The sequence below is a fragment of the Neoarius graeffei genome, chromosome 27 (genome assembly GCF_027579695.1).
Source record: "Neoarius graeffei isolate fNeoGra1 chromosome 27, fNeoGra1.pri, whole genome shotgun sequence".
NCBI lineage: Eukaryota > Metazoa > Chordata > Actinopteri > Siluriformes > Ariidae > Neoarius > Neoarius graeffei.
In genome coordinates this window covers 31,177,666-31,204,469 of record NC_083595.1, presented here as the reverse complement: position 1 = coordinate 31,204,469, position 26,804 = coordinate 31,177,666, and the positions used below count along the sequence as shown (strand labels likewise).

The 26,804-nt window shown below is 42.3% G+C and overlaps 1 protein-coding gene across 2 annotated transcripts in view; it reads left to right on the top strand.

The window, feature by feature from the left end:
- The window catches only part of cgnl1 (cingulin-like 1), a 73,739-nt gene that overhangs the window by 10,742 nt on the left and 36,193 nt on the right, over positions 1-26,804 (top strand). For both annotated transcript variants that reach the window (XM_060911519.1, XM_060911520.1), the window contains exons 2-8: positions 6,262-7,949; positions 9,038-9,132; positions 12,101-12,206; positions 12,655-12,753; positions 14,596-14,744; positions 18,676-18,817; positions 19,139-19,351. In XM_060911519.1, coding sequence (XP_060767502.1) covers positions 6,315-7,949; positions 9,038-9,132; positions 12,101-12,206; positions 12,655-12,753; positions 14,596-14,744; positions 18,676-18,817; positions 19,139-19,351 — 2,439 coding nt within the window. In that variant the 5' untranslated portion in view covers positions 6,262-6,314. The remainder of the gene's footprint in view (positions 1-6,261; positions 7,950-9,037; positions 9,133-12,100; positions 12,207-12,654; positions 12,754-14,595; positions 14,745-18,675; positions 18,818-19,138; positions 19,352-26,804) is intronic.

Here is a 26,804-nt window from a genome sequence, read left to right as displayed (position 1 = left end):
AAATCAAGTTCCTTTTTTTTCCCTTTCTTGGAAATGTACGTACGTATGTAAGAATACAAATACTCCAATTCAGTAATGCTCAAGGAATGTATAACAAAAATACCTTACGAATGAAATACAGTTACTCAGATATTTTCCACCCCTTATGCTGTGTAAGCAATGATACAGGTTGCAGCTCAATATGGGCTCAAATATCACATTGTTAAAGCTGGAATTTCCCAAAAATGTTTCTGGATTAATTTACGATCAGGTTAAGTGTTGGTAATTATTTTAAATCTGAAGGTTAAGCTTTGGCGTGATCTGTGATGGCATACACTGCTTAGAGAGATATATCCTAAAGAAGTGTACACTAGAGAAGTGTAAGTGTTTTGGAGGAGGCAGCTGGAGGAAGGATTAGAGGGGAGGGAATGTAAGCTGGCACGGGCCATGTGGCCTTCCTCCCTGTTAGAAACCAGAACTTTACAACTTCCAGAGGACACAATGAAAGGAAAGAAGCTGTGTTATCACTCTGAAGCTCCTGTGCACTGGATAACGTGATCCTGTGTCTAAAAGAAACTTATTTCTTACTCCCTTTTCCTCTTTTTTCTTGTCTGCAACAGAGGGTTTTGTTTCTCATGCATTATTTGTTCTCTCTTTTCTTCATTTATAAATGCTGGAAGATTTGGGATTTTCCTGTTTCATCTTGTATTAATCCAGGAAAAGTTACTTACCGTACAAGCTCTTTTGCATGTTTAGCATTTGTGTTACGAAGTATAGCGAGGAGACCATGCCAGGGTATTAATATGCAGATACGGAGGCGAGGACTGTTTGTTGTAGCCACTGTGGTGCTTCGTCATGGAAACCTTTCAGTGTCAGGCTTGTGTGATGTAGACCAGTGAGAAATGTGTTTATTTGTTTGTGGTATCACTGGGGTCTGCTGATAGCATGAACAATAGAGGCCTTTAGTCACTCAGATAAAGACATTTTGCCACTCTGATGCCTGGTAGTTGGGGGTGGATTGGGGAAAAGGTGGGGGGTTGATATGTGTATTGCTTTGTGTCAGACACAGTTACGTGTATTAAAATGTCCTTTTTTGACTGACAGAGGTGTAACTGGAGACGTGAATGGTTGGCATGTAGGGCAGATAGGTTATATAACATTTCAATACCCTTGGAATACTACTGTCTGCTCTGCATTGCTCTGCTGAGGTAGATGTCTTTGAATTTCTAAGGGCACTTGTTGGATTCTGTGAATAAATGTTCAGGTAAATGTTTATGCTTCACAACAGGAATTTAAAACAACAATTACACTTTAACAGCATCTTACTCTGAGACATGCATGAACAATGTTTTCGCAAAGCTGTTCTTATCTAGTTTTATACAAGTTATCTAGTCGTATATTAGTTTATATACCATAAAAATACAGTACTCTCTCTCTCTCTCTCTCTCTCTCTATATATATATATATATATATATATATATATATATATATATATATATATACACACAATGCTCGAAAAACCGCATGTCCGAGTAAAACTTTAAAGGAACAGTCCACCGTACTTCCATAATGAAATATGCTCTTATCTGAATTGAGACGAGCTGCTCCGTACCTCTCCGAGCTTTGCGCGACCTCCCAGTCAGTCAGACGCAGTCAGACGCGCTGTCACTCCTGTTAGCAATGTAGCTAGGCTCAGCATGGCCAATGGTATTTTTTGGGGCTGTAGTTAGATGCGACCAAACTCTTCCGCGTTTTTCCTGTTTACATAGGTTTATATGACCAGTGATATGAAACAAGTTCAGTTACACAAATTGAAACGTAGCGATTTTCTATGCTATGGAAAATCCGCACTATAATGAGAGGCGTACTAACACCTTCTGCGCGCTTCGGCAGCGCATTGATATCTGAGCTCCGTATCAATGCGCTGCCGAAGCGCACAGAAAGTGTTAGTACGCCTGTCATTATAGTGCGGACTTTCCATAGCATAGAAAATCGCTATGTTTCAATTTGTGTAACTGAACTTGTTTCATATCACTGGTCATATAAACCTATGTAAACAGGAAAAACGCGGAAGAGTTTGGTCGCATCTAACTACAGCCCCAAAAAATACCATTGGCCATGCTGAGCCTAGCTACATTGCTAACAGGAGTGACAGCGCGTCTGACTGCGTCTGACTGACTGGGAGGTCGCGCAAAGCTCGGATAGGTACGGAGCAGCTCGTCTCAATTCAGATAAGAGCATATTTCATTATGGAAGTACGGTGGACTGTTCCTTTAAAGTGCATATTCTGGACCAATTTCGTTTTTTTTTTTTTTATATGAAAGTATGTCCCTTTACACACTCATCCAAAAGAGTAATTTTGCACAAGGCCATCTGTCTACAGCAGAAAAAAATAAAATAACAAACCGCGTCTGGAGCCAGATTCGTAACGTTATCTGCGGAAGCGCCAGCAGGCTGTGCGAGCTTTGCATGGTTTCAGTGCACAGCCTGTGTAGACCAAGCGCTCCCATTTCTCTCTCATTGTCCGGTCTTTTGGAGAACAGTGAGTACTAATCCCATCAAGATTGGTGTTGCTACACCCTCCTACGATACATCTGTTAACCATTTTAATAATTACGTGATAACGTTGAAGAAATTTGCAGAAAACCACCAGGTCGTTTTCTCAAACAAACCAGCGCTGACGTAGGATTCAGAGGGAGGCGTCCCGCACGCGACGTCACGAAAATCAATGTTTCCCGGGAAATCCAAATGCCAAGTTTTTTCAGAGGCGGACCAATTCGCCTCACCACTACACCATCGTGCCGCCCAATAATAATAATAATAATAATAGAAATATGCTACTGCTGGACTGACAGTTCAAACCTGCACCACGGCGCAGTTGCCTGTGTTGCAGGTTTGAACTGTCAGTCCAGCAGTAGCATATTTCTATTATTATTATTATTATTATTATTATTATTGTTGGGCGGCACGATGGTGTAGTGGTTAGCGCTGTCGCCTCACAGCAAGAAGGTCTGGGTTCGAGCCCCATGGCCGGCGAGGGCCTTTCTGTGCGGAGTTTGCATGTTCTCCCCGTGTCCGCGTGGGTTTCCTCCGGGTGCTCCGGTTTCCCCCACAGTCAAAGACATGCAGGTTAGGTTAACTGGTGACTCTAAATTGACCGTAGGTGTGAATGTGAGTGTGAATGGTTGTCTGTGTCTATGTGTCAGCCCTGTGATGACCTGGCGACTTGTCCAGGTTGTACCCCGCCTTTCGCCCATAGTCAGCTGGGATAGGCTCCAGCTTGCCTGCGACCCTGTAAAACAGGACAAAGTGGCTACAGATAATGAGATGAGATGTTCCTTACCTCAAACTAGTATATATATTACGATTTTTTTAATTGCTTTTGATGGTTTCATATATTTCGTAATGATATTTTTATTTTCTAAATATTTATCAACATACCGCCATTGTGGCATGGGAGCCTGTGATTGGTGGACAGCCGACAAAGGGTGTCTCCCATTGGTTGTAAATCGTGACATAAAAAAATTGTAACCACATACGGGACCTGCTGATTGGCTGTTCACATACTGAAGCCAAGCGGAGATGTCCGGCGTCTGTTGCTGTTGTCCAAAGAAAACTACAGCTAAAAAAGCTCTACTACCGGATTACTTGGACAATCTTAGTCAGGAAGAAGCGAAGAAAAAAAATCAACTGTATTCTGTCCTCTCCAAAATAAAATAAAGCTCTGGGAAAGTGGAATTGTTTTTCGGGCAAGTACAGTGCCTTGAAAAAGTATTCATACCCCTTGAACTTTTTCACATTTTTCCACCTTACAACCACGAACTTAAAAGTTTTTTATTGAGATTTTATGTGATAGACCAACACAGAGTAGCACATAATTGTGAAGTGAAACGAAAATGATAAATGGTCTTCAAAATTTTAAACAAATAAAAATCTGAAAAATGTGATGTGCATTAGTATTCAGCCCCCCGCGTCAATACTTTGTAGAGCCACCTTTTGCTGCAGTTACAGCTGCAAGTCTTTTGTGGTACGATATGTCTCTACCAGCTTTGCACATCTAGACACTGAAATTTTTGCCCATTCTTCTTTGCAAAATAGCTCAAGCTCAGCCAGATTGGATGGAGAGCGTCTGTGAACAGCAATTTTCAAGTCTTGCCACAGATGCTCAATGGGATTTAGGTCTGAACTTTGACTGGGCCATTCTAACACATGAATATTCTTTGATCTAAACCATTCCATTGTAGCTCTGGCTGTATGTTTAGGGTCATTGTCTTGCTGGAAGGTGAATCTCCTTCCCAGTCTCAAGTCTTTTGCAGCCTCCAACAGGTTTTCTTCCAGGATTGCCCTGTATTTAGCTCCATCCATCTTCCCATCAACTCTGACCAGCTTCCCTGTCCCTGCTGAAGAAAAGCATCCCCATAGCATGATGCTGCCACCACCATGTTTCACAGTGGGGATGGTGTGTGCAGGGTGATGAGCAGTGTTAGTTTTCCGCCACACATAGCACTTTGCATTTAGGCCAAAAAGTTCAACTTTGGTCTCATCTGACCAAAGCACCTTCTTCCACATGATTGCTGTGTCCCCTACATGGCTTCTGGCAAACTGCAAACGGGACTTCTTATGCCTGTCTTTCAACAGTGGCTTTCTTCTTGCCACTCTTCCAAAAAGGCCAGATTTGTGGAGTGTACAACTTATAGTTGTTCTGTGCACAGATTCTCCCACCTGAGCTGTGGATTTCTGCAGCTCCTCCAGAGTGCTCATGGGCCTCTTGACTGCTTCTCTGACCAGTGCTCACCAGGGCAAGCTGGAGCCTATCCAGAGGCGGGGCACACCCTGAACAAGTTTCCAGATCATCACAGGGCTGACACAAAGAGACAAACAACCATTCACACCTACAGTCAATTTAGAGCTACTAATTAACCTAACCTGCATGTCTTTGGACTGCGGGGGAAACCGGAGCACCCGGAGGAAATCCACGCAGACACGGGGAGAACATGCAAACTCCACACAGAAAGGCCCTCGCCGGCCGCTGGGCTTGAACCCAGGACTTTCTTGCTGTGAGGCAACAGTGCTAACCACTACAACATCGTGCCACCCACTTTAAAATGTTTACCACAAATGTGAAAAGGGAGAAAATTGCATTTGAAGGCTCCATTCTGAGTGCAGTGCAGCAGCATGACAGACATTTTAACAGCCAATATCTGATCTAAATTCATTATGCTTATGTCCAAAATGATGCTCGTAGGAAGCCTAGGCAAAATTAAAAAATTAAAACAATTCCACATTGGTTTTGTTCAAATATTGTTTTGTTGAAATACATTTATAAATGCATTATAGCGGGCAGCACGATGGTGTAGTGGTTAGCGCTGTCACCTCACAGCAAGAAGGTCCGGGTTCGAGCCCCGTGGCCGGCGAGGGCCTTTCTGTGCGGAGTTTGCATGTTCTCCCTGTGTTCGCCTGGGTTTCCTCCGGGGGCTCTGGTTTCCCCCACAGTCCAAAGACATGCAGGTTAGGTTAACTGGTGACTCTAAATTGACCGTAGGTGTGAGTGTGAATGGTTGTCTGTGTCTATGTGTCAGCCCTGTGATGACCTGGCGACTTGTCCAGGGTGTACCCCGCCTTTCGCCCATAGTCAGCTGGGATAGGCTCCAGCTTGCCTGCGACCCTGTAGAACAGGATAAAGCGGCTACAGATAATGAGATGAGATGAGAATGAGAATGCATTATAGCCATAGGAATATCCTACAGGTTTTCCCAGGCTGCCCTACATTATGGTACAGGTGTGTCAGATTTGGAATGCTGGAATATTCCATTAAGAATGATACAAAGCTCAAATATTGGTTACTTGTAACTGTTGGTGGATTTGCCATGCCCTTCTAATCCAGTGGATTTATGTAATGTTCTGTACCTATGACAGCTTTGAATGAATCATTGCTGACAGTTTAAGAGTAACTCCACAGGTTATTATGCCTGCTGTGTTTACTCTGTAATAACAGTGCTTAGTTCTAATAACCGTTTGACTGTTGTCTTTCAGCAACTTTTCTTTGGCTTGGTTTATCAAGTGCCTCTGAAAAGGATTTAATACAGACTACACTCACTACAGGTTACATATATGCTCTTCATTCACTGCTGCAACCAAATAAACTCAATGAATGAATCAGAGGTCACCAGACGTTAAAATCGCATTAGTGGCCAGTTAGAATTTAAAAACTTTTATAGAAGTCATTTGGATTTGAAAGTATCTGTTTTTGGGACGCTAATGGGCTTATGGCTTTGTTTGCAGAAGTGGGCCATTTCCAGGGAGCAGGATTTGAAATCCTTCACTTAGCATTCTTGATGGAGTCCTATAAAGTCAGTGGCCTTCCAAATAGTGGACTACAGTCAAGCTACACTCACCCTGCACGTGCAAGAGGCCAAAATAACGGCAGCTATGGCCTCAGTATCAGGGTCCAAGGCATAGACGGACACCCATACGTTGTTCTGAATAATCAAGACAGAGGGCTAAACCCTTATGCAGCCTCCAGCACTAGTAATGGGTACAATGACTCTGAAGGGTCCTTCATTGATAACTTTCAGGAATATGACTTCAGAGCAACCAGGGAAAAGAGCCCCGATAACCCCTTTGCAGAATACCGAGCCCAGCATCAGGTTCCACATGTCAATCCTTACAACGATATCTCTGAATCCAGAGACGCTCAGGCAAAGAAGCCGTCCACTCTGCTAAACTTCCAGAAGCATCCAGAGATCCTCAAGCCTTATGACCCAGAGCGCAATGCCCTTGGTACCTTCCACAACATTTCACCTCAGCCTTTTTCCGCTACTCAGAATAAAAATAAATATCCAGGATCTCTACCAAGAGCAATCTCCCCGGGTTCCAAATCATCCACCCTAGAACAACCCAAAAGCACAGATCCACCGGCACAGGACACAAAAAAAAGGGCACAGCCACATGCCCCTCCTCAAACATTCCCAGCTGGAGTCCGGTCTCAAAAAGATTTATCTAAAGGCCAAGCCCAGACTCAACCTCAGTCTCAAGCTAAACCTCAAGTCCAAGCACAATCCTCAGTTAAACCTCAATCCCAATTTCAGCCACTGTCTACTTTTCAGGTTCCCTCCCAGGTATCGCAGCATGGCCAGCGGTTTCAAGTTCCTCAGGTATCTTCTACCACCAGTGTTCCCAGTGAGCAGTCCTCCTATAGGACTCCAAGTACAACAAGCAGCACAAACTCCAGTCTCGAACGAAGGCACAGAGAGCCAGACATACTTCCCTTACGAAGAACTGACTCCAGTGGACCTGTGCTTCAGTCCTCTCGCTCTCGTAATTCTTCTGTATCCTCTACCACTCCTACCAAGGAAGAGCAGCTTGAGGCACTATATGGGGACAGCATAAATCGCCATAAGAACCGCCGCTATATCCCTTTCCTGCCTGGAACAGGCCGGGACATTGACACAGGCTCCATCCAAGGTGTAGATGAGCTTATCAGTAAGTTTGATGGAAAAGAAGGCCAGCAGAGGCGAGGACGCAGTGGTCGGAGGAATCGTATTAACCCAGAAGACCGCAAACGTTCCCGTAGTGTGGATAGTGCTTTGCCTTTTGGCCTGCAGGGAGACACAGAGTATCTGGATGAGGTGAGCCGTAACCGTGGAAGGTCCACTGAGCATCTACTCAGGCCCTCACAACTTCTGCAGAAGTCCCCGTTTTCCTCTGTTGGACGTAGGACAGCCTATAGAGATATGGCACGTATCAGCAGTGAACCAGGCTCTCCACAAGGAGCAATGCCAAGCGTTACAGATTCCATCCTAGTCCATAAGAAACCACTGAGTCGGCCCTCCATTCTGCCTGTGGAAAACAAGACAACAGATGCTAAGAAAATAACACAAAACACTAAGATTGTGACCAGTGTGGCAACAATGTCTTTGTCCAAAACTCTTCCAAACTGCAATAAGAAGACAAATGAAATGGTTGCTGAGGTATCTAAGATTTCTATCTTATCATTTCATTTAACAGTGTAAAACTGTCAGGTTGCTCTGTGACAATTATCTTTGTGGAAATAATGCTTGTGTGTTGATAAAACTGCTCACTTAAATACACCAATCAGCTATAAAATTGAAAACACTGACAGGTGAAGTGAAATACATTGATTATGTTGTTACAATGGCACCTGTCAGGGGGTGGAATATATTAGGCAGCAAGAGAGCAGTCAGTTCTCGAAGTTGAGGTGTTGGAAGCAGGAAAAATGGGCAAGCGTAAGGATCTGAGCGACTTTGACAAGGGCCAAAGTATGATGGCGAGATGACTGGGTCTGAGCATCTCCAAAATGACACATCTTGTGGGGTGTTCCTGGTATGCAGTGGTTAGTACCTACCAAAAGCGGTCCAAGGAAGGACAACCGGTGAACTGGCGATGGGGTCATCACGGGTCTTGAAGGTTCACTGATTTGCATGGGGCACGAAGGCTAGCCGATATGGTCCAGTCCCACAGAAGAGCGACTGTAGCACAACCTGCTGAAAAAGTTAATGCTGGCTAAAACACAAAGGTGTCAGCATTAACTTTTTCAGCAGTTTGTGCTACAGTCGCTCTTCTGTGTGATTGGATCATATGAGCTAGCCTTCATGCCCCATGCGAATCAGTGAGCCTTCGACACCCATGCTGACCTCGTCGCCAGTTCATCGGTTTTCCTTCCTTGGACCACTTCTGGTAGGTACTAACCACTGCATACCGGGAACACCTCACTAGATGTGGCATTTTGGAGATGCTCAGACCCAGTCATCTCGCCATCACAATGTGGCCCTTGTCAAAGTCACTCAGATCCTTACGCTTGCCCATTTTTCCTGCTTCCAACACCTCAACTTCAAGACTTTCCTTGCTGCCTAATTTCTCCCACCCCTCGACAGGTGCCATTGTAACAACATAATCAATGTAATTCACTTTAGCTGTCAGTGTTTTTAGTTTTATGGCTGATCTGTGTGAGGTGCAATGCATAAGCCCAGTCTCAATGAGAAAATATGTTCATGAACAGCTGTGCACTAATGTTTTATTCATTTTTATTTGGGAACAGACAACACCTGATCTTCTGAAAGGCCAACAAGAGCTGTCGCAACAAACGCATGAAGAGACTGCGAAGCAGATCTTATTTAATTACCTCAAAGATGGGTGAGTTTTCAAGACGGCATGTTTTATTTTTTTCAGACTAAATACCATCTTGTGTATTTCTTTGCTTGGCATTGCTCTCTCAGTTGCACTATTGCACTAAGATTTCAGCTTTATTGCTGAAATCTTTAAGCACAACACCATCTGCAGTTTTATACATAAAAAGGTCCTATTAAAATGTCCAAATGCTGTTATCAGAGTCTAGTTTACAATGTACAAGATTTCTGACTGCTCCACAATGGAATGAGTAAAGAGCAAACTCAGCTGTTTAACACTCATACACGTACACACACCCAAAACATGCTGCTGTGCAGTCTTTGACTCTGAGTACAGGATGTACAAAATTTCTTAAAATATCAGAGCCATCAGTGTGATCAGTTACTGCTCCATGAGACATACCAGCACAATTCTGGTTATCTGTACTTATCTGATTTTTTTGTACCGTATACAAAAATGTAAGATGTTATTTTTTCCAGATGATTCATTTTCACCACACTGGTTATTCTTCACCTCCCTACATGACTCATTCTGTGGAATTAAGGGAGTTGGATGTGCATATGAAAGGGTTACAGGGAGTCAGATTTGGAACCAGGCATCTCCTATCACCTGTTCTGGAGATTTGTTCTGTCCTGCTTAACAAGGGGCTGTTTCCTGTTCCCGTGTAATTCTGTACGATTGTTGCTCTGCATCAAAGGCGCAGTAGAAGAGTCCCATAGTTCTGTAATTCTTAGTGAATACTTGTTTGTAACCGTACACTCAGCCAATATTGTGTTCCTCGTGTCAAAACTTCTACCCTTTCTGCATTCCTGATGCGCTCGCTATAGAAAGATGAAGCAGTGATTATAGCTCATGCGCATTTAAAGAAGAGGCTGACCTCAGATCAGATGTCTCCTCTTTAATAGAAAGCTCAGGTCAGGGGTCACCAAACTTTTTTCTCTGGGGGCCACATCGTCGTTCCTGACTGTGATGGGGGGCCGGGGTCGGGTCAGCTATATAACATAGACTTGTATGACCCAAACAAATATGACCACCAGCAGGCCTCATTGTGTAGTAGAGATTACTAGCCTGGCACAGCCATCCCTACTACTATATCCCCCGCTACTATATCCCCACTACTGTATCAACACTTGATTCCTGGCACATATTTGTATATTTGTTTATCTTTACTAGTGGTTTACAAAAGTAGTAATCGAGTCTTCACACTTTGTTTTAATTTGAAATACCACAGATATTCCATTTATTTATTTTCTAATAAAAATAACATCAAAGCTGTCAAGCTAAGAAACATCTGCCTAGTTGAGGTGATTGACACTGGCAAAGGTGAGTGGAAAATTATAAATTGTAGGTAGGTCTGTTGATATTATTAATAATATTAATAATAATTGTGTGCAGCACTTAATAAAGGTCAAATAAATGGGCCTATAAAATAAATACATTTAAAAAAACAGTGAAATTATAATAATATGAGCAATAGATCAATAGATCACAGCAGTTGTGCCGTGTCCTGCACGTCATTGCTCTCATCCATGGCCAAAGCAAAAAACTCGAATTCTGACGCTCTCTCATTCAGCTGGTCATACACGTTGTCCCCCAAATCTTCGGTTCGCCTGGTCATAGTAGGTGTGGAGAGACTCACCGCGTTGAGCGCATCCTTCTTGTCGGGACACACCTCCTCGGCCACAGCAAGCATGCATACTTTAACAAAGTCCCCATCAGTAAACGGCTTTCCATGGGTAGCTAGTAGGTGAGCTACCTTATAGCTAGCTCGGACAGCAGCCTGGTTGATCTGGGTTTGGCGAAGGAATACATTCTGTTGTGCAGCCAGTCCGCATTTCATCCTCCGAATCCTGTCTTCTCTTGTTTGCCCTCGCAAACTAGCATACTCTTTGTGGTGGGTTTCATAGTGACGACACAGATTATATTCTTTGAAAACCGACACACTTTCTTTACATACAAGACAAACTGCACGGTCCTTACACTGAATGAAAAAATAATCGGTGGTCCACTGTTCTTTAAAAACTCTGCACTCTCTGTCAACTTTTTGCTGACCGCTAGCCATTTTGCTGTCCTGAACACTGACAGTTCTCTGCGCGTGCGCTGCCTGTCACTGCTTGATCGCGAGCATATGACGAAAATTCGGAAAATATGAATAGTTCATTTTATAACTAAATATCAATTTTAACTGATAAAATCAACAAAATACAAGATGCAGACATGTTATTATTTGCCAAAAAGCAATTTAAAAAAATAGGCCATGACCACTTTTGGGGATTGCCTCATAGGGCCGGTTCAAGTGGTGGGGGGCAGAGGGGCTGGGGGGCCGGTCAAAGGGGGGTGGCGGGCCGGAGTCGGCCCGCGGGCCGTAGTTTGATGACCCCTGGCTCAGGTGTTTGGTAAGCATATCTCGGGTCAGTTCTTCGAGAGCATCCATGCACACGTGTCTTGCCTGCGTCAGACAAACCACGTTTTATTCAGCTATTCGGTGACACCATTAAATTTTGTTCATCAAGGCGTGTATGTGTATGAAGAGGTGCAAGGGCATGATGTAACCATAAAAGAAAGGTCACTTTAAGTAAAATGAAAGCAAACACAGAGCATTGTGGCGAATGTAACATGATGCTCTCGTCTCTGAAATATTCATTCACTGCTTCTCGAACACATTTGCAGGCTTGTGCCTGGTGAGTGGGGGTAGTTAGAGTGGGCAGATCATGAAGTGACACATCAAAGCTAAGCATTCTGCCCTCTCTGCTCAGGCTATGAGCCAGACGACGGTTTTTCCAAGAAATGTCAAGGATTAAATTCTGATCCTCCCTCTCCAAATGTGCGTGTACACACACACACACACACACACACACACACACACACACACACACACACACACACACACACACACAGAGGGCAGGGCAGGGCAGTGAATCTTTCATAATGGTGACATGTATCCAAACACCATGTGTCCTTATGGGTTTCTCAGGAGCAATGACAGCGACGACACTACCAAGAGGAAGGTCAACCTGGTGTTTGAAAAAATCCAGACACTGAAGTCAAGGGCCACAGGAAGTGTCCAAGGGGACAACAAAGTAAGCCGTTGTTATACTGCAATAATTGGGCTTAGAACATGGCAAGACAGTGAGCTACTTATCACAGGCTGTCCACTCACAGAGGCTTTCACCTCACTGCCTGTATTTACCCAGCCAGCGCTGCGACCATGGCTAATGTTTAAACATGTGCATGCTGAATGAAAAAGCTCTAGAGTACAAATGTTGTGAGTAGCAACACACTGTCAAAATCCAAACCTCTGTTACTTTGCCAAGAAAAATTATCCTACTTTTTTTGTTAATCGGATTGCTAAACAGCAAAATAAAACTCTTTGAACTTTCAAGTTAGATAGTTGTGCATGTAAATGCATACCGATTGTGCCAAAAAAAAAATCTACTATAATATTGGTTTATTATAGAATTGGATCAGCTTATTTATTATGCAATGTTGAAGTTACTAGCAAGTCACATATAACCTTTCCCCTGCTAGTCTCCAGACCTTTCAGCCCAGGCCAAAGTCCTGCAGGAGCAGAAGGCAGAACTGGAAAAAGAGGTCACAAGTCTCAAAAAGCAACTGGATGAACACAAGGTACTTTGACCGTGAACTAATTCATACACTAAATCTTCTGAACTTCATCAGCTGCACGGTTGGTCCTCATAGTCAGTCTCTTAACTCCATGCATTAAGATTTTTCATGTGTATTGAAAAGCCTGCTGTTCAGCTCTTCTCGGGGAATAACCACGTTAAGCAATTATACTGGATTATGAAGAATACAAGGCAAAAAAAAAAAATCAAAGTGGCTCATACAGACTTCATTTTGCTTAGCCGGTATCATGAGGTTAAATGTTGGAAAAATGTTCATAAACTATCAGCGTTACATTCTACAACACTAGTATATACTAGTGCATTTCAAAAAATTAGAATATTGTGAAAAAGTTCAATATTTTCCATCAGTTATTCAAGAAAGTGAAAATGTTATATATTATAGACTCATTACACATAAACTAAAATGTTTCAAGCATTTTTCTATTTTAATTTTAATCAGTATGGCATACAGTACAAAAACATAAAAAAAACCCCATCTCAAAATATTAGAATATTTCATTTCGAGTTTGAGTAAAACAGTATGAGCACAGTGTATCTCTTGGTCTAGTTCAGTACACACAACCACAATCATGGGGAAGACTGCTGACTTGACTGTTGTCCAGAAGATGATCACTGATGCCCTCCACAAGGAGGGTAAGCCACAAAAGGTCATTGCTGAAAAGGGTGGCTGGAAAAGGTGCACAAGCAACAGTCTTGAGAGGATTGTCAAGAAAAGTTGATTCAAGAACTTGGGAGAGCTTCACAAGGAGTGGACTGAGGCTGGTGTCAGTGTATCAAGACCCATCACGAACAGACATCTTCAAGAAAGGGGATACAACTTTCGCATTCCTAATATCAAGCTACTCCTGAGCCAGAGACAATGTCAGAAGTGTCTTATCTGGGCTAAGGAGAGAAAGAAATGGACTGTTGCTCAGTGGTCCAAAGTCCTCTTTTCAGATGAAAGTACATTTTGCATTTAATTTGGAAATCACGGTTCTAGAGTCTGGAGGAAGAGTGGAGAGGCACAGAATCCAAGGTGTTTGAAGCCCAGTGTGAAGTTTCCACAGTCTGTGATGATTTGGGGTGCCATGTCATCTGCTGGTGTTGGTCCACTGTATTTTATCAAGTCCAAAGTCAACACAGCCATCTACCAGGAGATTTTAGAGCACTTCATGCTTCCATCTGCTGACGAGCTTTTTGGAGATGCTGATTTCCTTTTCCAGCAGGGCTTAGCACCTGCCCACAGTGCCAAAACTACTACCAAATGGTTTGCTGACCATGATATTACTGTGTTTGATTGGCCAGCCAACTTGCCTGACCTGAACCCCATAGAGAATCTATGGGGTATTGTCAAGAGGAAGATGAGAAACACCCGACCCAAAAATACAGATACGCTGAAGGCCACTATCAAAGCAACCTGGGCTTCAATAACACCTCAGCAGTGCCACAGACTGATCACCTCCATGCCACACCGCACTGATACAGTAATTCATGGTAAAGGAGCCCCAGTCAAGTATTGAGTGTATAAATGAATATACTTTTCAGAAGTTGGACATTTCTGTATTGTAAATCCTTTTTTTGATTGATCTTAGGGAATATTCTAATAATTTGAGATACTGGATTTCTGATTTTCATGAGCTATAAGCCATAATCATCAAAATTAAAACAAAAAAAGCTTTAAATATTTCACTTTACATGCAATGAATATAGAATATATGAAAGTTTACCTTTTTGAATAAAATTATGAAAAAAAGGAACTTTTTCATGGTATTCTAATTTTTTGAGATGCACTAGTAGTATGATGTATGCATGCATTATATCTAATATTAAATCATTTTAAAAACAGAAACAAAAGGGGCTCAGTGAGACGCAGGAAAAGGCTGGAGCTGGAATCAGAAAACTGCAAAAAGAGCTGGAGTTTAATCAAGCGCAGTGTGACAAACTGCAGGACAAGCTGGCCAAAGCGGAGGCTGACCTACGCACCACACTGGAAGAGTAAGTTTCACTTTGAATGGCTTTGCGAGGCACCACAATAAATCTTTGCATGCTTGCAGCAGTTGCTTGCCCGAAAAGTTCAGCAAGTTTTGACAAGCCCGAGACTTCAAACTTCAAAATCGCTCACTCGTTCACTACTCCCTACTCACTATATAGGGAATTACTATATAGAGGACTATATAGTGAGCTCATTGGTAAAATGAAAAAAAAAAAAAACCCAAACTTTCGGACACTAGTCCGTCGCGCTGGTATTTACGTCATTATTGTCACACAATTAAAACGTGCCAGATCAGTCGGCTGGTGGGTTTTCAAAATAATAAATACATGCATGTATTTTTGTGATAAATCCATATTATACTGAGCGTCTTTCCCACATTAATCAATACAAAGTCCCTGCATCTTTCAGTTCTTTTAAATCAAGGCTGAATACTTTCTTCTTTGCCGCTGCCTTTTATTAAATCAAATCTGAGACTTTTAATTTGATTTCTTTCAGCGTGATCACAATGCATGATGGGATATATTGCTTTGGTTAGTGACCATCGGTTGTACACTACTTTTCATGATGCATTGTGGGATACTTTGAGTGCACTACAGTATATAGGGTGTAAATAATCCTCACTAAGGTTTCAGACAGCACTACAAAATGGCGTCCTCACTATATAGTGCCCTATATAGTGAGTAGGGAGCGATTTCGGACACGGGGTTGGTGTCAAGTAAACTGATTGGTCAAGCTTTCACATTGTTTCCTGATTCACATTTCAGATGCACATCATTGGCTGATCTATGCACGTGTTATTTAATAGCATTTAGCAGAATCCTCCAGACTAATGATTTAAAGGCGAGATGGATGAAGCACCAGCTTGATCAGAGGTTGCTTGTGCTTTTAATATAAAATCCAGTGTTTACATTGTGGGTGAAAGACCTGCTTTAACAGCCATAAGTTGCTTTTGTCAGTACAGAAGTACAGTAACCAAGCTAATATTAACTAGCATGAACACACTGGAATACTGATATTAAAGCTAGACGGCCTTTCGATTTCATAAAATCAGTGAAATTTAGTTCCCTCTGAAATTTGTTCATTGTGATACATGTTTATTTCTGTAATATCTCACAAAATATCAGGCCATTCTGTGGCTGGGATTTATTTAATTTGAGGGGATTCCCGAGCAAATAATGTGCATGAACTCGCTCGCTTCACGCAGTCAAGCAGACAGAGGAAGTCCGTCTGCACATATGCAGGTTTACCTTTGACTGCGCTGACAGTTTCATCATTCTGTCGCTGATCACACCGAGGTGCTCGCTGACCACCAATATGTATTAGTTCGGTCCTGCGTTTCCTTTCCTTCGCAACATAACGTCTTTTCTTCTCAATTTCCGTTACTATAGTCGGTCTTTCACGTTTCATTCGCACACTCACGTCCTCCATTTTTCTCTCCTGTTTCAAATTTGTATCCCACAATGCCTTAGTGTGAACGGTGGAAGCCCACCACGTGATGCATGACGTAGTATCTTGAATTGGGTCATGGTGAAGCAGTTAAAAATAGCGGAGAATTTAAGGCCATGTGGCTCTAAATTCAGTAATTGTTCTATTTAAAAAAAACGAATAAAATTGGAAGTCTGTGATTCGAATTCAGTAGCTTTTGGTCCACTAAACAAAAATAATTGCGTGTTAGGGAAGATTCTTTTTACCACCTAAACTTGAAAAATCTGAAAGGCAGTCTATCTTTAAATGAGCCAGTTTTGTTCAAAATAATTAACCTCGCATTTTATTTTTCACCTAGCATTAATGATAGCTAGTTAGCTAACTTACTTACGATTAGCTACCTACAAGTTGGTGTATTGGTTACTGATAATTAGCTGATAATCACAAAGTTATTTTGCAGCAATATAGCAAACATTAACTGCTAGATAAAGTAATAGTTAGTGGTTAGTTCACTGCTGGTAATAAACGAAGCGGTTGAACCGTCACATATTCAATTCCAGGCTTGGCAGTGCATGAAACTGGGTCTCGTAGGTCTCTGAGCTTGCAAGCATGACTGCCAGGCTGCCCTCTTAAAATGGCAGCAGGTCAAGTTGGGTTTGATAGTGTTACACATACGACAATACTGAATGCACTATTTCATACAGTGTTGGTCACAACTGAATTCTCTCTGCCTCAGTGCATGGATTTTATTCAGATTTTAAAGGCATATTTGGATAGAGAGCAAGAGCCCATAGTACTGGCCTTGTTTGGCCTTAGGTGAAGGCTGTTCCACCAATGGTGTTTATTTCATCAACTGCAATGCCCAATTCCCAAAACACTATTTTTTTCTTCAGGGACTGCTAGTCAGTGGCAAGTCCCTAATGACACACTTGGCAGCCACTGCAGCACGTTTGCTTCTGAGGCTTCACCGTGCACCTTCTCCAGGTTTTTAGCTTTGCTCTTCCCAGTGGCGTGACCGCAACAGTCATCGTCTAACAATTTTTCAGTTAGTCCTAAGGTGTGTCCAGGTGATTCTTACCACCCTTGGTGGTTAGGAGTGGAGAAACCGAACACGAGTTACATACAGTACCAGTCAAAAGTTTGTACGCCCCTACTCATTCATAGGTTTTTCTGTATTTTGACTATTTTCGACATTGTAGAACAGTACTGAAGACATCAAAACATACGGAACATAGATGGAATTATGTAGTAAACAAAAAAAGTGCTCAAAAACCACTTAGATTCGTTAAAGGAGCCGCTGTTTACCTTGACGACGCTTTGCACACGACTGGCATTATCTTCACCAGCTTCATGAGGGAGTCACCTGGAACGCTTTTCAGTTAACTGCTGTGCGTCGTCAAGCATTAATTAGTGCAATATCTTGCCTTCTTAATGTGTTTGAGATCAAACAGTAAACAGTAAATAATAAAAATACAGTAAATAGCCCTATTCCACAACTGTAATAATCCATATTATGTCAAGAACCGCTCAACTAATTAAAGAGAAACGACATCCATCATTACTTTAAGACATGAAGTGACTTTTAATTAATAAAAAAAATGAAAAAAAACCCCCATTGAATTAGAAGGCCTGTTCAGTCTTTTGACTGGTATTGTATGTACCTGTGGTTCTTTGAAGCCTTGATAACCACTAGGGTCCTTTGTCTTTTGGATCCGGCGCTGAGCAGGCGAGAACTCAGTGAGATGGTTTTGGGGGAAAATGGCTATATGATACCAGTATTTATCGTAAATACTGTGTCATGTGTAACTCGATTTTCTTGGAAGCACTCCGCTTGTATAGAAGATATCGAAGTCATTTTCTTAGAACTACTCTTACCTTGGTAAAGGTACAAAGTAAAGACTCACAGTTTATGTAGATAGTCAACAAACACAAGTTGAAGGCTTGTACCTGTAGTCTGCCATTGTGAAAATAGTGTGTATGACTGAAATCACGAGAATTGTGTAAACAATACCAGCTTTGGAGTAAATTTGTCTTGCATTGATGACATCCTCCGTCAAACGAGTCAGATATGAGGATTTAGGTCAATTGTGAAAACACCCTTTCTTGGAGAGAAAAAAAAAATCATGTCGCTAATGTAATTAGGGACACAGATATTGGATTGTGTTGATCAGTTGCTGTATATACAAAGAGCAGTTATGCCATTCACAATCCTTTTCTGTCTCTCTGCCATAATGGCTTGCCTGTTTAGTCATTCAGTGAGTACTATTTCTCTACAGAGCCTCTTGCACATGTCTTACCTGCAGTTTCTCAGGCAGGTGGAAGAGGGAACAGGTGTGTGTGTGTGTGTGTGTGTGTGTGTGATACAGATACAGTTAATGCTTAATAGTCTGCAAATACTCCATCAGTAACCAGTCAGAGATATTATAGTATGCAGGTGGTCAGACTGTGTGTGTGTGTGTGTGTGTGTGTGTGTGTGTGTGTGTGTGTGTGTGTGTGTGTGTTTTGCAGGCTTTTCCAGGTGAAGATGGAAAGAGAACAGTATCAGACAGAGATCAGGGATCTGCAGGACCAGCTCTCAGAGATGCATGATGAGCTGGATGGAGCCAAACGCTTGCAATTAAACCATATAGAGAAGGAGTCCTTGATGCAGGTAAACTGCACGTAAACAAGCAAAGTTTGTAGAAACTTGCATTTCCTCGACTCCCCCCCCCCCCCCCCCAAATGACTCTTGTTACTCAATGTATGAAAATGGATCTGAATAAATACATGATATTTACGACATACTTTATTTTCACATATTTTTAGCTTATGTATATCCTAATACATTGTATTATCATTATGCCAGTATATTATATTATTAGTTTACATTTTCATATTTTTTTTTTCATCTTGGTCATCTGTTTTGCAGATTATTATTGACTTTCGGTCATTGGTAGCGATATGTAACATGATGCTTTCTGCACCTCCTCAGGACCTCATGCAGTTGAAGTTGGATCTCCAGGAAGTAGTGATGGTGAAAGAGGAGCAAGAGGAAGTGCTGAGGAAGCGCGAGAGGGAGCTGACCGCTCTAAAGGGGGCGCTAAAGGAGGAGGTGGCTTCTCACGACCAGGAGGTGGATAAACTAAGGGAGCAATATGAAAAGGAGCTCTGTAAACTGAAGGCATCTTTGGAGGAATTTAAGCAGGTAATGTGCTATCATGGGTGGCACGGTGGTGTAGTGGTTAGCGCTGTCGCCTCACAGCAAGAAGGTCTGGGTTCGAGCCCCGTGGCCGGTGAGGGCCTTTCTGTGCGGAGTTTGCATGTTGTCCACGTGGGTTTCCTCCGGGTGCTCCGGTTTCCCCCACAGTCCAAAGACATGCAGGTTAGGTTAACTGGTGACTCTAAATTGACCGTAGGTGTGAATGTGAGTGTGAATGGTTGTCTGTGTCTATGTGTCAGCCCTGTGATGACCTGGCGACTTGTCCAGGGTGTACCCCGCCTTTCACCCGTAGTCAGCTGGGATAGGCTCCAGCTTGCCTGCGACCCTGTAGAACAGGATAAAGCGGCTAGAGATGATGAGATGTGGTGTCATCTGCAATTTCGATTTTTATTTCTTAAGGTATTGAAAGAATGTGTGCAGGTGACTTCAAGTTAAAGATATCACGATCATCTCTCATTCATGTTTAATTGTGTATGAGTTTCTGTTTTGTTTTGTTTTTTTACTGGCTGATGACAGCTTAGTCATCCTTTTTCACGTGAACTATCACCACGTTCACCTAGACAGAAGATCCACTCTGATAAAGAGCACTTGATGGTTTGAGGTTTTTGCCAAGTGATACTGATTCGTAGACATTTAGAAGTCATAAGGAACCTGATGATGGACAAGACCAAGGGGAAGAACATGAACTGAAAAGCTATAGATGACAACATCCAACACAAAAGACGAGACAAACACTGAGAAAGGGATGAAAGAGAGATCTGCAGGGAGCCGTCGGTTGTGTCGGTTTGCTTGTGAGCATCCTGTTTGTGCAGGGTGGAGTTCCTTCATGTTCTCTGCTCTCTGAATAGGGCTTTCCTTTTACTGTGGCCCCCCAATATTGAGCTCACTTCCTCTCCAATTCAAAAGCACTTCCTGGCCACGGGATTCAATTGTCATCAGATCACTTTTAGGAGGATAAACATACTTGCCATACAAAATCATATGCATTTGCCATAATCTATGCGATATATAGAATGTTGGACTGCATTGCTCAGCTGTGGCCTTTTTGTTGATGCAACGTAATAAACAGATTCACTAAACACCAGACTGCTTGGATGAATTTTTGTTTTTTTGTTGCTGAGTGCTTCCTTTCTGCACTTTTGTTAGCGTTGACAAGTCGGCACCATGCAGAGAACAATGCTGGAAAGTGGAACACTAAAATGCACTCTTTGCTGCTTAATTGCAGTGGCAGGCCGTCACTAATATAATGAGGTGCTGATGGGGAAACCCGCTGCCCTGGGCCTCTCTTTTCTTTATTTCTCTTTTATTTTCATTGTACACTTTTGCTTGCTTGGTCTTGCTCTCACTCAGTTGCAGTGACCTCTTGTGAGGGGACATTACACAAATGCAGTAAGTGGGTCAGTGTTACAGAGGCCAGATAAAGAGAGGGATAGGAGGGCAGTACATAGGTTTTCATTTTTCCCTGAAACCGACTTTGAAAGAAGCTTATTATGCACTTGCATTTTTTTTGTGAGACACTGGAAACATGGACACATTTGAAGCTTAGGAACAAGGAAACTGTGGAAAAAAACAATAGAAACAAGGAGGGAGCAGTGAAAACAAGGACAATGGAAACTACAGAACATTAGAAACCAGCCAACAAGTAAAGTATGAAACACTGAAAACAAGGAATTAAGAGGTCACTGGAAACTATGGTACACTGAAGACTAGGGAATGGAAAACATTAGAAACCAAAAAACAAGAGGATATTGAAAAATTGGGAACATTGGAAATGAGCAGAGTTTGGGAAAAATGAGGGAACGCTGATAACAATGTTGGATATTGGAAGCAATGGAACAGAAGAGACAACTAGAGAATATGGTAATGAGGGGATATTAGAAACTAGGGAACGCTTTGAAAGTAGCGTATACAGTGGTGCTTGAAAGTTTGTGAACTCTTTAGAATTTTCTATATTTCTGCATAAATATGACCTAAAACATCATCAGATTTTCACACAAATCCTAAAAGTAGATAAAGAGAACCCAGTTAAACAAATGAGACAAAAATATTATACTTGGTCATTTATTTATTGAGGAAATTGATCCAATATGGGCGGCACGGTGGTGTAGTGGTTAGCGCTGTCGCCTCACAGCAAGAAGGTCCTGGGTTCGAGCCCTGGGGTCGGCGAGGGCCTTTCTGTGTGGAGTTTGCATGTTCTCCCCGTGTCCGCGTGGGTTTCCTCCGGGTGCTCCGGTTTCCCCCACAGTCCAAAGACATGCAGGTTAGGTTAACTGGTGACTCTAAATTGACCGTAGGTGTGAATGTGAGTGTGAATGGTTGTCTGTGTCTATGTGTCAGCCCTGTGATGACCTGGCGACTTGTCCAGGGTGTACCCCGCCTTTCGCCCGTAGTCAGCTGGGATAGGCTCCAGCTTGCCTGCGACCCTGTAGAAGGATAAAGCGGCTAGAGATAATGAGATGAGATGAGATGATCCAATATTACATATCTGTGAGTGGCAAAAGTATGTGAACCTTTGCTTTCAGTATCTGGTGTGACCCCCTTGTGCAGCAATAACTGCAACTAAATGTTTCCAGTAACTGTTGATCAGTCCTGCACACCAGCTTGGAGGAATTTTAGCCCATTCCTCCGTACAGAACAGCTTCAACTCTGGGATGTTGGTGGGTTTCCTCACATGAACTGCTCGCTTCAGGTCCTTCCACAACATTTCGATTGGATTAAGGTCAGGACTTTGACTTGGCCATTCCAAAACATTAACTTTATTCTTCTTTAACCATTCTTTGGTAGAACGACTTGTGTGTTTAGGGTCGTTGTCTTGCTGCATGACCCACCTGTTCTTGAGATTCAGTTCATGGACAGATGTCCTGACATTTTCCTTTAGAATTCGCTGGTATAATTCAGAATTCATTGTTCCATCAATGATGGCAAGCCGTCCTGGCCCAGGTGCAGCAAAACATGCCCAAACCATGATACTACTACCACCATGTTTCACAGCTGGCATAAGGCTCTTATGATGGAATGCAGTGTTTTCCTTTCTCCAAACATAACGCTTCTCATTTAAACCAAAAAAGTTCTATGTTGGTCTCATCCATCCATAAAACATTTTTCCAGTAGCCTTCTGGCTTGTCCACGTGATCTTTAGCAAGCTGCAGACGAGCAGCAACATTCTTTTTGGAGAGCAGTGGCTTTCTCCTTGCAACCCTGCCATGCACACCACTGTTGTTCAGTGTTTTCCTGATGGTGGACTTATGAACATTAACATTAGCCAATGTGAGAGAGGCCTTCAGTTGCTTAGAAGTTCTCCTGGGGTCCTTTGTGACCTCACCGACTATTACACGCCTTGCTCTTGGAGTGATCTTTGTTGGTCGACCACTCCTGGGGAGGGTAACAATGGTCTTGAATTTCCTCCATTTGTATACAATCTGTCTGACTGTGGATTGGTGGAGTCCAAACTCTTTAGAGATGGTTTTGTAACCTTTTCCAGCCTGATGAGCATCAACAACGCTTTTTCTGAGGTCCTCAGAAATCTCCTTTGTTCGTGCCATGATACACTTCCACAAACGTGTGTTGTGAAGATCAGACTTTGATAGATCCCTGTTCTTTAAATAAAACAGGGTGCCCACTCACACCTGATGTTCATCCCATTGATTGAAAACACCTGACTCTAATTTCACCTTCAAATTAACTGCTAATCCTAGAGGTTCACATACTTTTGCCACTCACAGATATCTAATATTGGATCATTTTCTTCAATAAATAAATGACCAATTATAATATTTTTGTCTCATTTGTTTGACTGGGTTCTCTTTATCTACTTTTAGGACTTGTGTGAAAATCTGGTGACGTTTTAGGTCATATTTATGCAGAAATATAGACAATTCTATAGCGTTCACAAACTTTCAAGCACCACTGTAAGGAAAGAGTGGAACTTGGCAAGCAAAGAACCAAAGTGACACTGGAAAGAAGTCAACACTGAGAACTAGAAGTGATTGGACACTGAAACAATATATTATGTTCTGGCTCCAGTAAGTTACACTAGCTACGCCTGGCACACTGGTCAGCAGAAGAGTCCTTTTTCTCCATACTGAGGTTTCACAGACTCCTCCCTAGGCCAGAAAGGAGCCCAGTCTCAGATATGTCTGAGGGGAATATATGATATGATTTGGGCTGGTTCTGTGTTCGCCGCCTGTCTGTGTGTCGCTCTTGTTTCCGGAACTGGGACTGAGGTGACTGGGCTGTTTGGGAAAAGGGGAGTCCCACAGGATGCCATGTGTTTCCTCAGCTAATGATAGCATGTTGTTCTGGGCTATTCCAGAACTTTCTATTGGGAGGGAGTACTCTTAGAGCAGCAGAAAAGGTGGATTGAGGATCAATCTGGAGGGACAACAGAGCAAGTGAAAGATGGGAGTTAAATAAAGAGAAGGGAGAGAAAGAATCAGGGATGTGAAAATCAGTTATCTTTTTGATTGGCGCTCAGCCAGAATCCACAAATCTGATATTCCATCTGCTTTCTATTATTAAAAAAAAAAACAGGGGGGTGTCATGGCTCAGGTGGATAAGGCACCATACCATAAATCTGGGGACCTGGGTTCGATTCTGACCTGAGGTCATTTCCCAATCCCTCCCCCTCTCTCCCTCCTGCTCATTTCCTGTCTCTACACTGTCCTATCCAATAAAGGTGAAAAAAGCCCAAAAAAATAAAAAAAAAATAATAATCAAAACAAAAACAAACCCTGCCCAGATCGTTTTGGAACATGAGTGTGCATGAATCTGGAGAGTTGCAGTATTGCTTGTGCATGTCCTGGATGTGTCCTCTATCTAGTATATGACCAATCTTTGCTATTACCTGGTTGTTTTATCATTTGTTATTGACATTATTTGAGTTGTGATCTAGTTAACGTTAAATGGGCTGTGTTGGGGTTTTTCCAGGCTTTTTCTGTGGCCTGGATTCTCCGCCTCATTATTTTCCTGCATGAATGTCTGGCATGACCATTGAATCCATGGTCCCCCACTACTACTAAATTGTGTGCAAGGCTGAGGTTCTCCAGAGTAAAAACCCACCCCAGAGCTCTGTAGAGCTAAACTGAGACATTGGAGGATTAAGATTAGGGGTTAAAAACTGAGGATTTATTCTTAGATTCCCACCGAGATTAACTTTGCTGGCAAAACCAGGTGTATTTTGGATGGGCTTGGAGAAAAGCCAAGACATTTTAATACCGATTACTAATTGAAGAGGCAGTGATATCTCTGCTGCACTGGGCAGTCCTATCTTGGCTTGGCTTGTTGGAGCATGGTGATATTTCTGCTTCTTGGACTGGAACATGATACATTATATTTGTCAATTCATTTCAAATTTTTAAACTGTTTTGAAGTCTGGGTTTTGAAAAAAGAAAGTTTTTCTGCTGTGCTTATATTATTAGAATTGTTCTTCGAACAAAAGAGACTAAATGTATATTTTTTTTCGCAGAATCTCAAAATCAGACAGCGTTTTAACTGATTGTTTACTAGCTGCTGTGGGGTTGGTGTAGAATTGATGGAAGGAACCGTGCTACCTGTGCTGTCCCAAAGTACCACATGCTTTGCTTCTTTGTGTATGGCGTATAAGGCTTAAAATGTCCAGATTTTGTTGCAGTCGTTCTTTTCATTTGACCCTTCACTTGTGGAAAGCTTTGGCCTTTCAGGCCACTTTTGAATCCCTTCACTTTAACTCTTAACACACCACTCCTCAATCGGAGAACTTTCTCCTCTCATGTCTCCAACCACATGAACCGAATCCAAGAGACTTATCCTGACTGGAAAGAAGCCAGTGGCTCTCAAGCAGCGCCCTTTAATTTCCACAGTTCTTCTTCACCGCTCTTTGCTCCTGCTTGCTCTCCTGCTCCTCTGCATCTGTAAGGCTCTTGTTCCAGGCGAGGCCTATTGTAATGCATACGGCCAAGATGAAGAAACAGACCAAGGCTTATTCTGAGAATTGGAGAGAAGCTCGGGCTTTGGTGCTGCTGCCCCAGTCAAAGAGAGAGTACTTTGTGAGTGCCTGATAAAGTTTCCAAAGCCTTGGGCGGCCTGCTTTTGAGTTTGTACATTTATCTTGCTGTGAAGTCATGCTCTGTTGTCGTCCATCTGTTGGAGAAAGAGAGGTAACTTTGAACCGGTCTATATGTACATATGAATAGGCAGTCCTGTGGTGATGCACTGGAACTGTGAATGGGACTGAAATAAACAGCTTGAAGAGAATACAGACCAGCAGGATATCTTGCCAAAATACTCATCCTGAAGTTGAGTCAGTGAATTGTCATTGGCTCGTCACTGCAGCTCAGTAGTGCCTTGACCTAACTAATGAATCACTTCAGATACTGCATAGCAAAGTCTTTGAAAAAAAAAAATGTCCAGAAAGATCCTGTGTTTTATCAGTTCACTTGAAGATTGTCTATGTTCATGTAAGAACACTGGGCAAATGTAGACGTCAGTTCAATTAATCACAGCAGTTCAGAATATGAAGCTTCAGGCTACAGGATGGTTTTTGACATTTGGCATTTGTTTTCTGGACAAACACAGCATCAGTGAAATGGATAGAATGACTAATGCAAACTAATCCTCAGAGGACTGCACTATATTACACACCTAGCATTAAAATACGTTTGTCCTCGCTTCACTGTGGCTTTGAGGAATTTTTTCCGCTCAGATTGCAGGCTTTTTACATTTCAGCTTTGACGATTTGAGAATGGATTAAGCCGATTTTGGATTGTGAATGTGAAAGTAAGAAGAATTAAGCCCTGTGTGTTTGAGTTGTGGATTGCTGTAGACAGGTTTATTGTCTCTGCTCTTGTGTTTAGCATTGTAAACTTCATTGTCAGGACTCTTGGCTCTGCATCTGATTTAGTCGAGAATGTAGAGTGTTTTTTACTGACCTGAAAAAACCTTCAGAAAACCATTGTGATTTTGATTAAGGGCACCTACTGAGTCTCACGTGGCTTCCAGTGCTGTTGGTGCTCAGCTTTGTAAAGGTCTCACAATGCTGGTTAATGTCCAACTATGAATAAAAGAGTGGGAGTGAACTGGAGAGCCCTTCAGATTGACCACTTCTCACTAGCTCTCTGAATTGCAGCCAATAAAAAAAAAAAAAAACACTCAAACTCGGGACCATTCTCTTCTTCACTTTCTGTTCTTCTCTTTCAGTCTTTTTTGTTATTTTCTCACATGCACGTCTTTAATCTTTAATTCATCTATTCTTGCTATCTTTTTCAATAACATTCACTCTTCTCCACCCAGTTATTTCTCACTCTTTATTTATCTTTGTCCTTATTCTCTTTTATTCCTCTCTCTCTGTCTTTTTTGCTTCTCAGACACACACTTACTTTCTCTTACCTGCTTATTTCGGTCTTTTTGCCTAGTCCTTTGCTATTTCTTCAGGCTTTCTTCCACTCTTTTTCTCTTTATTCTA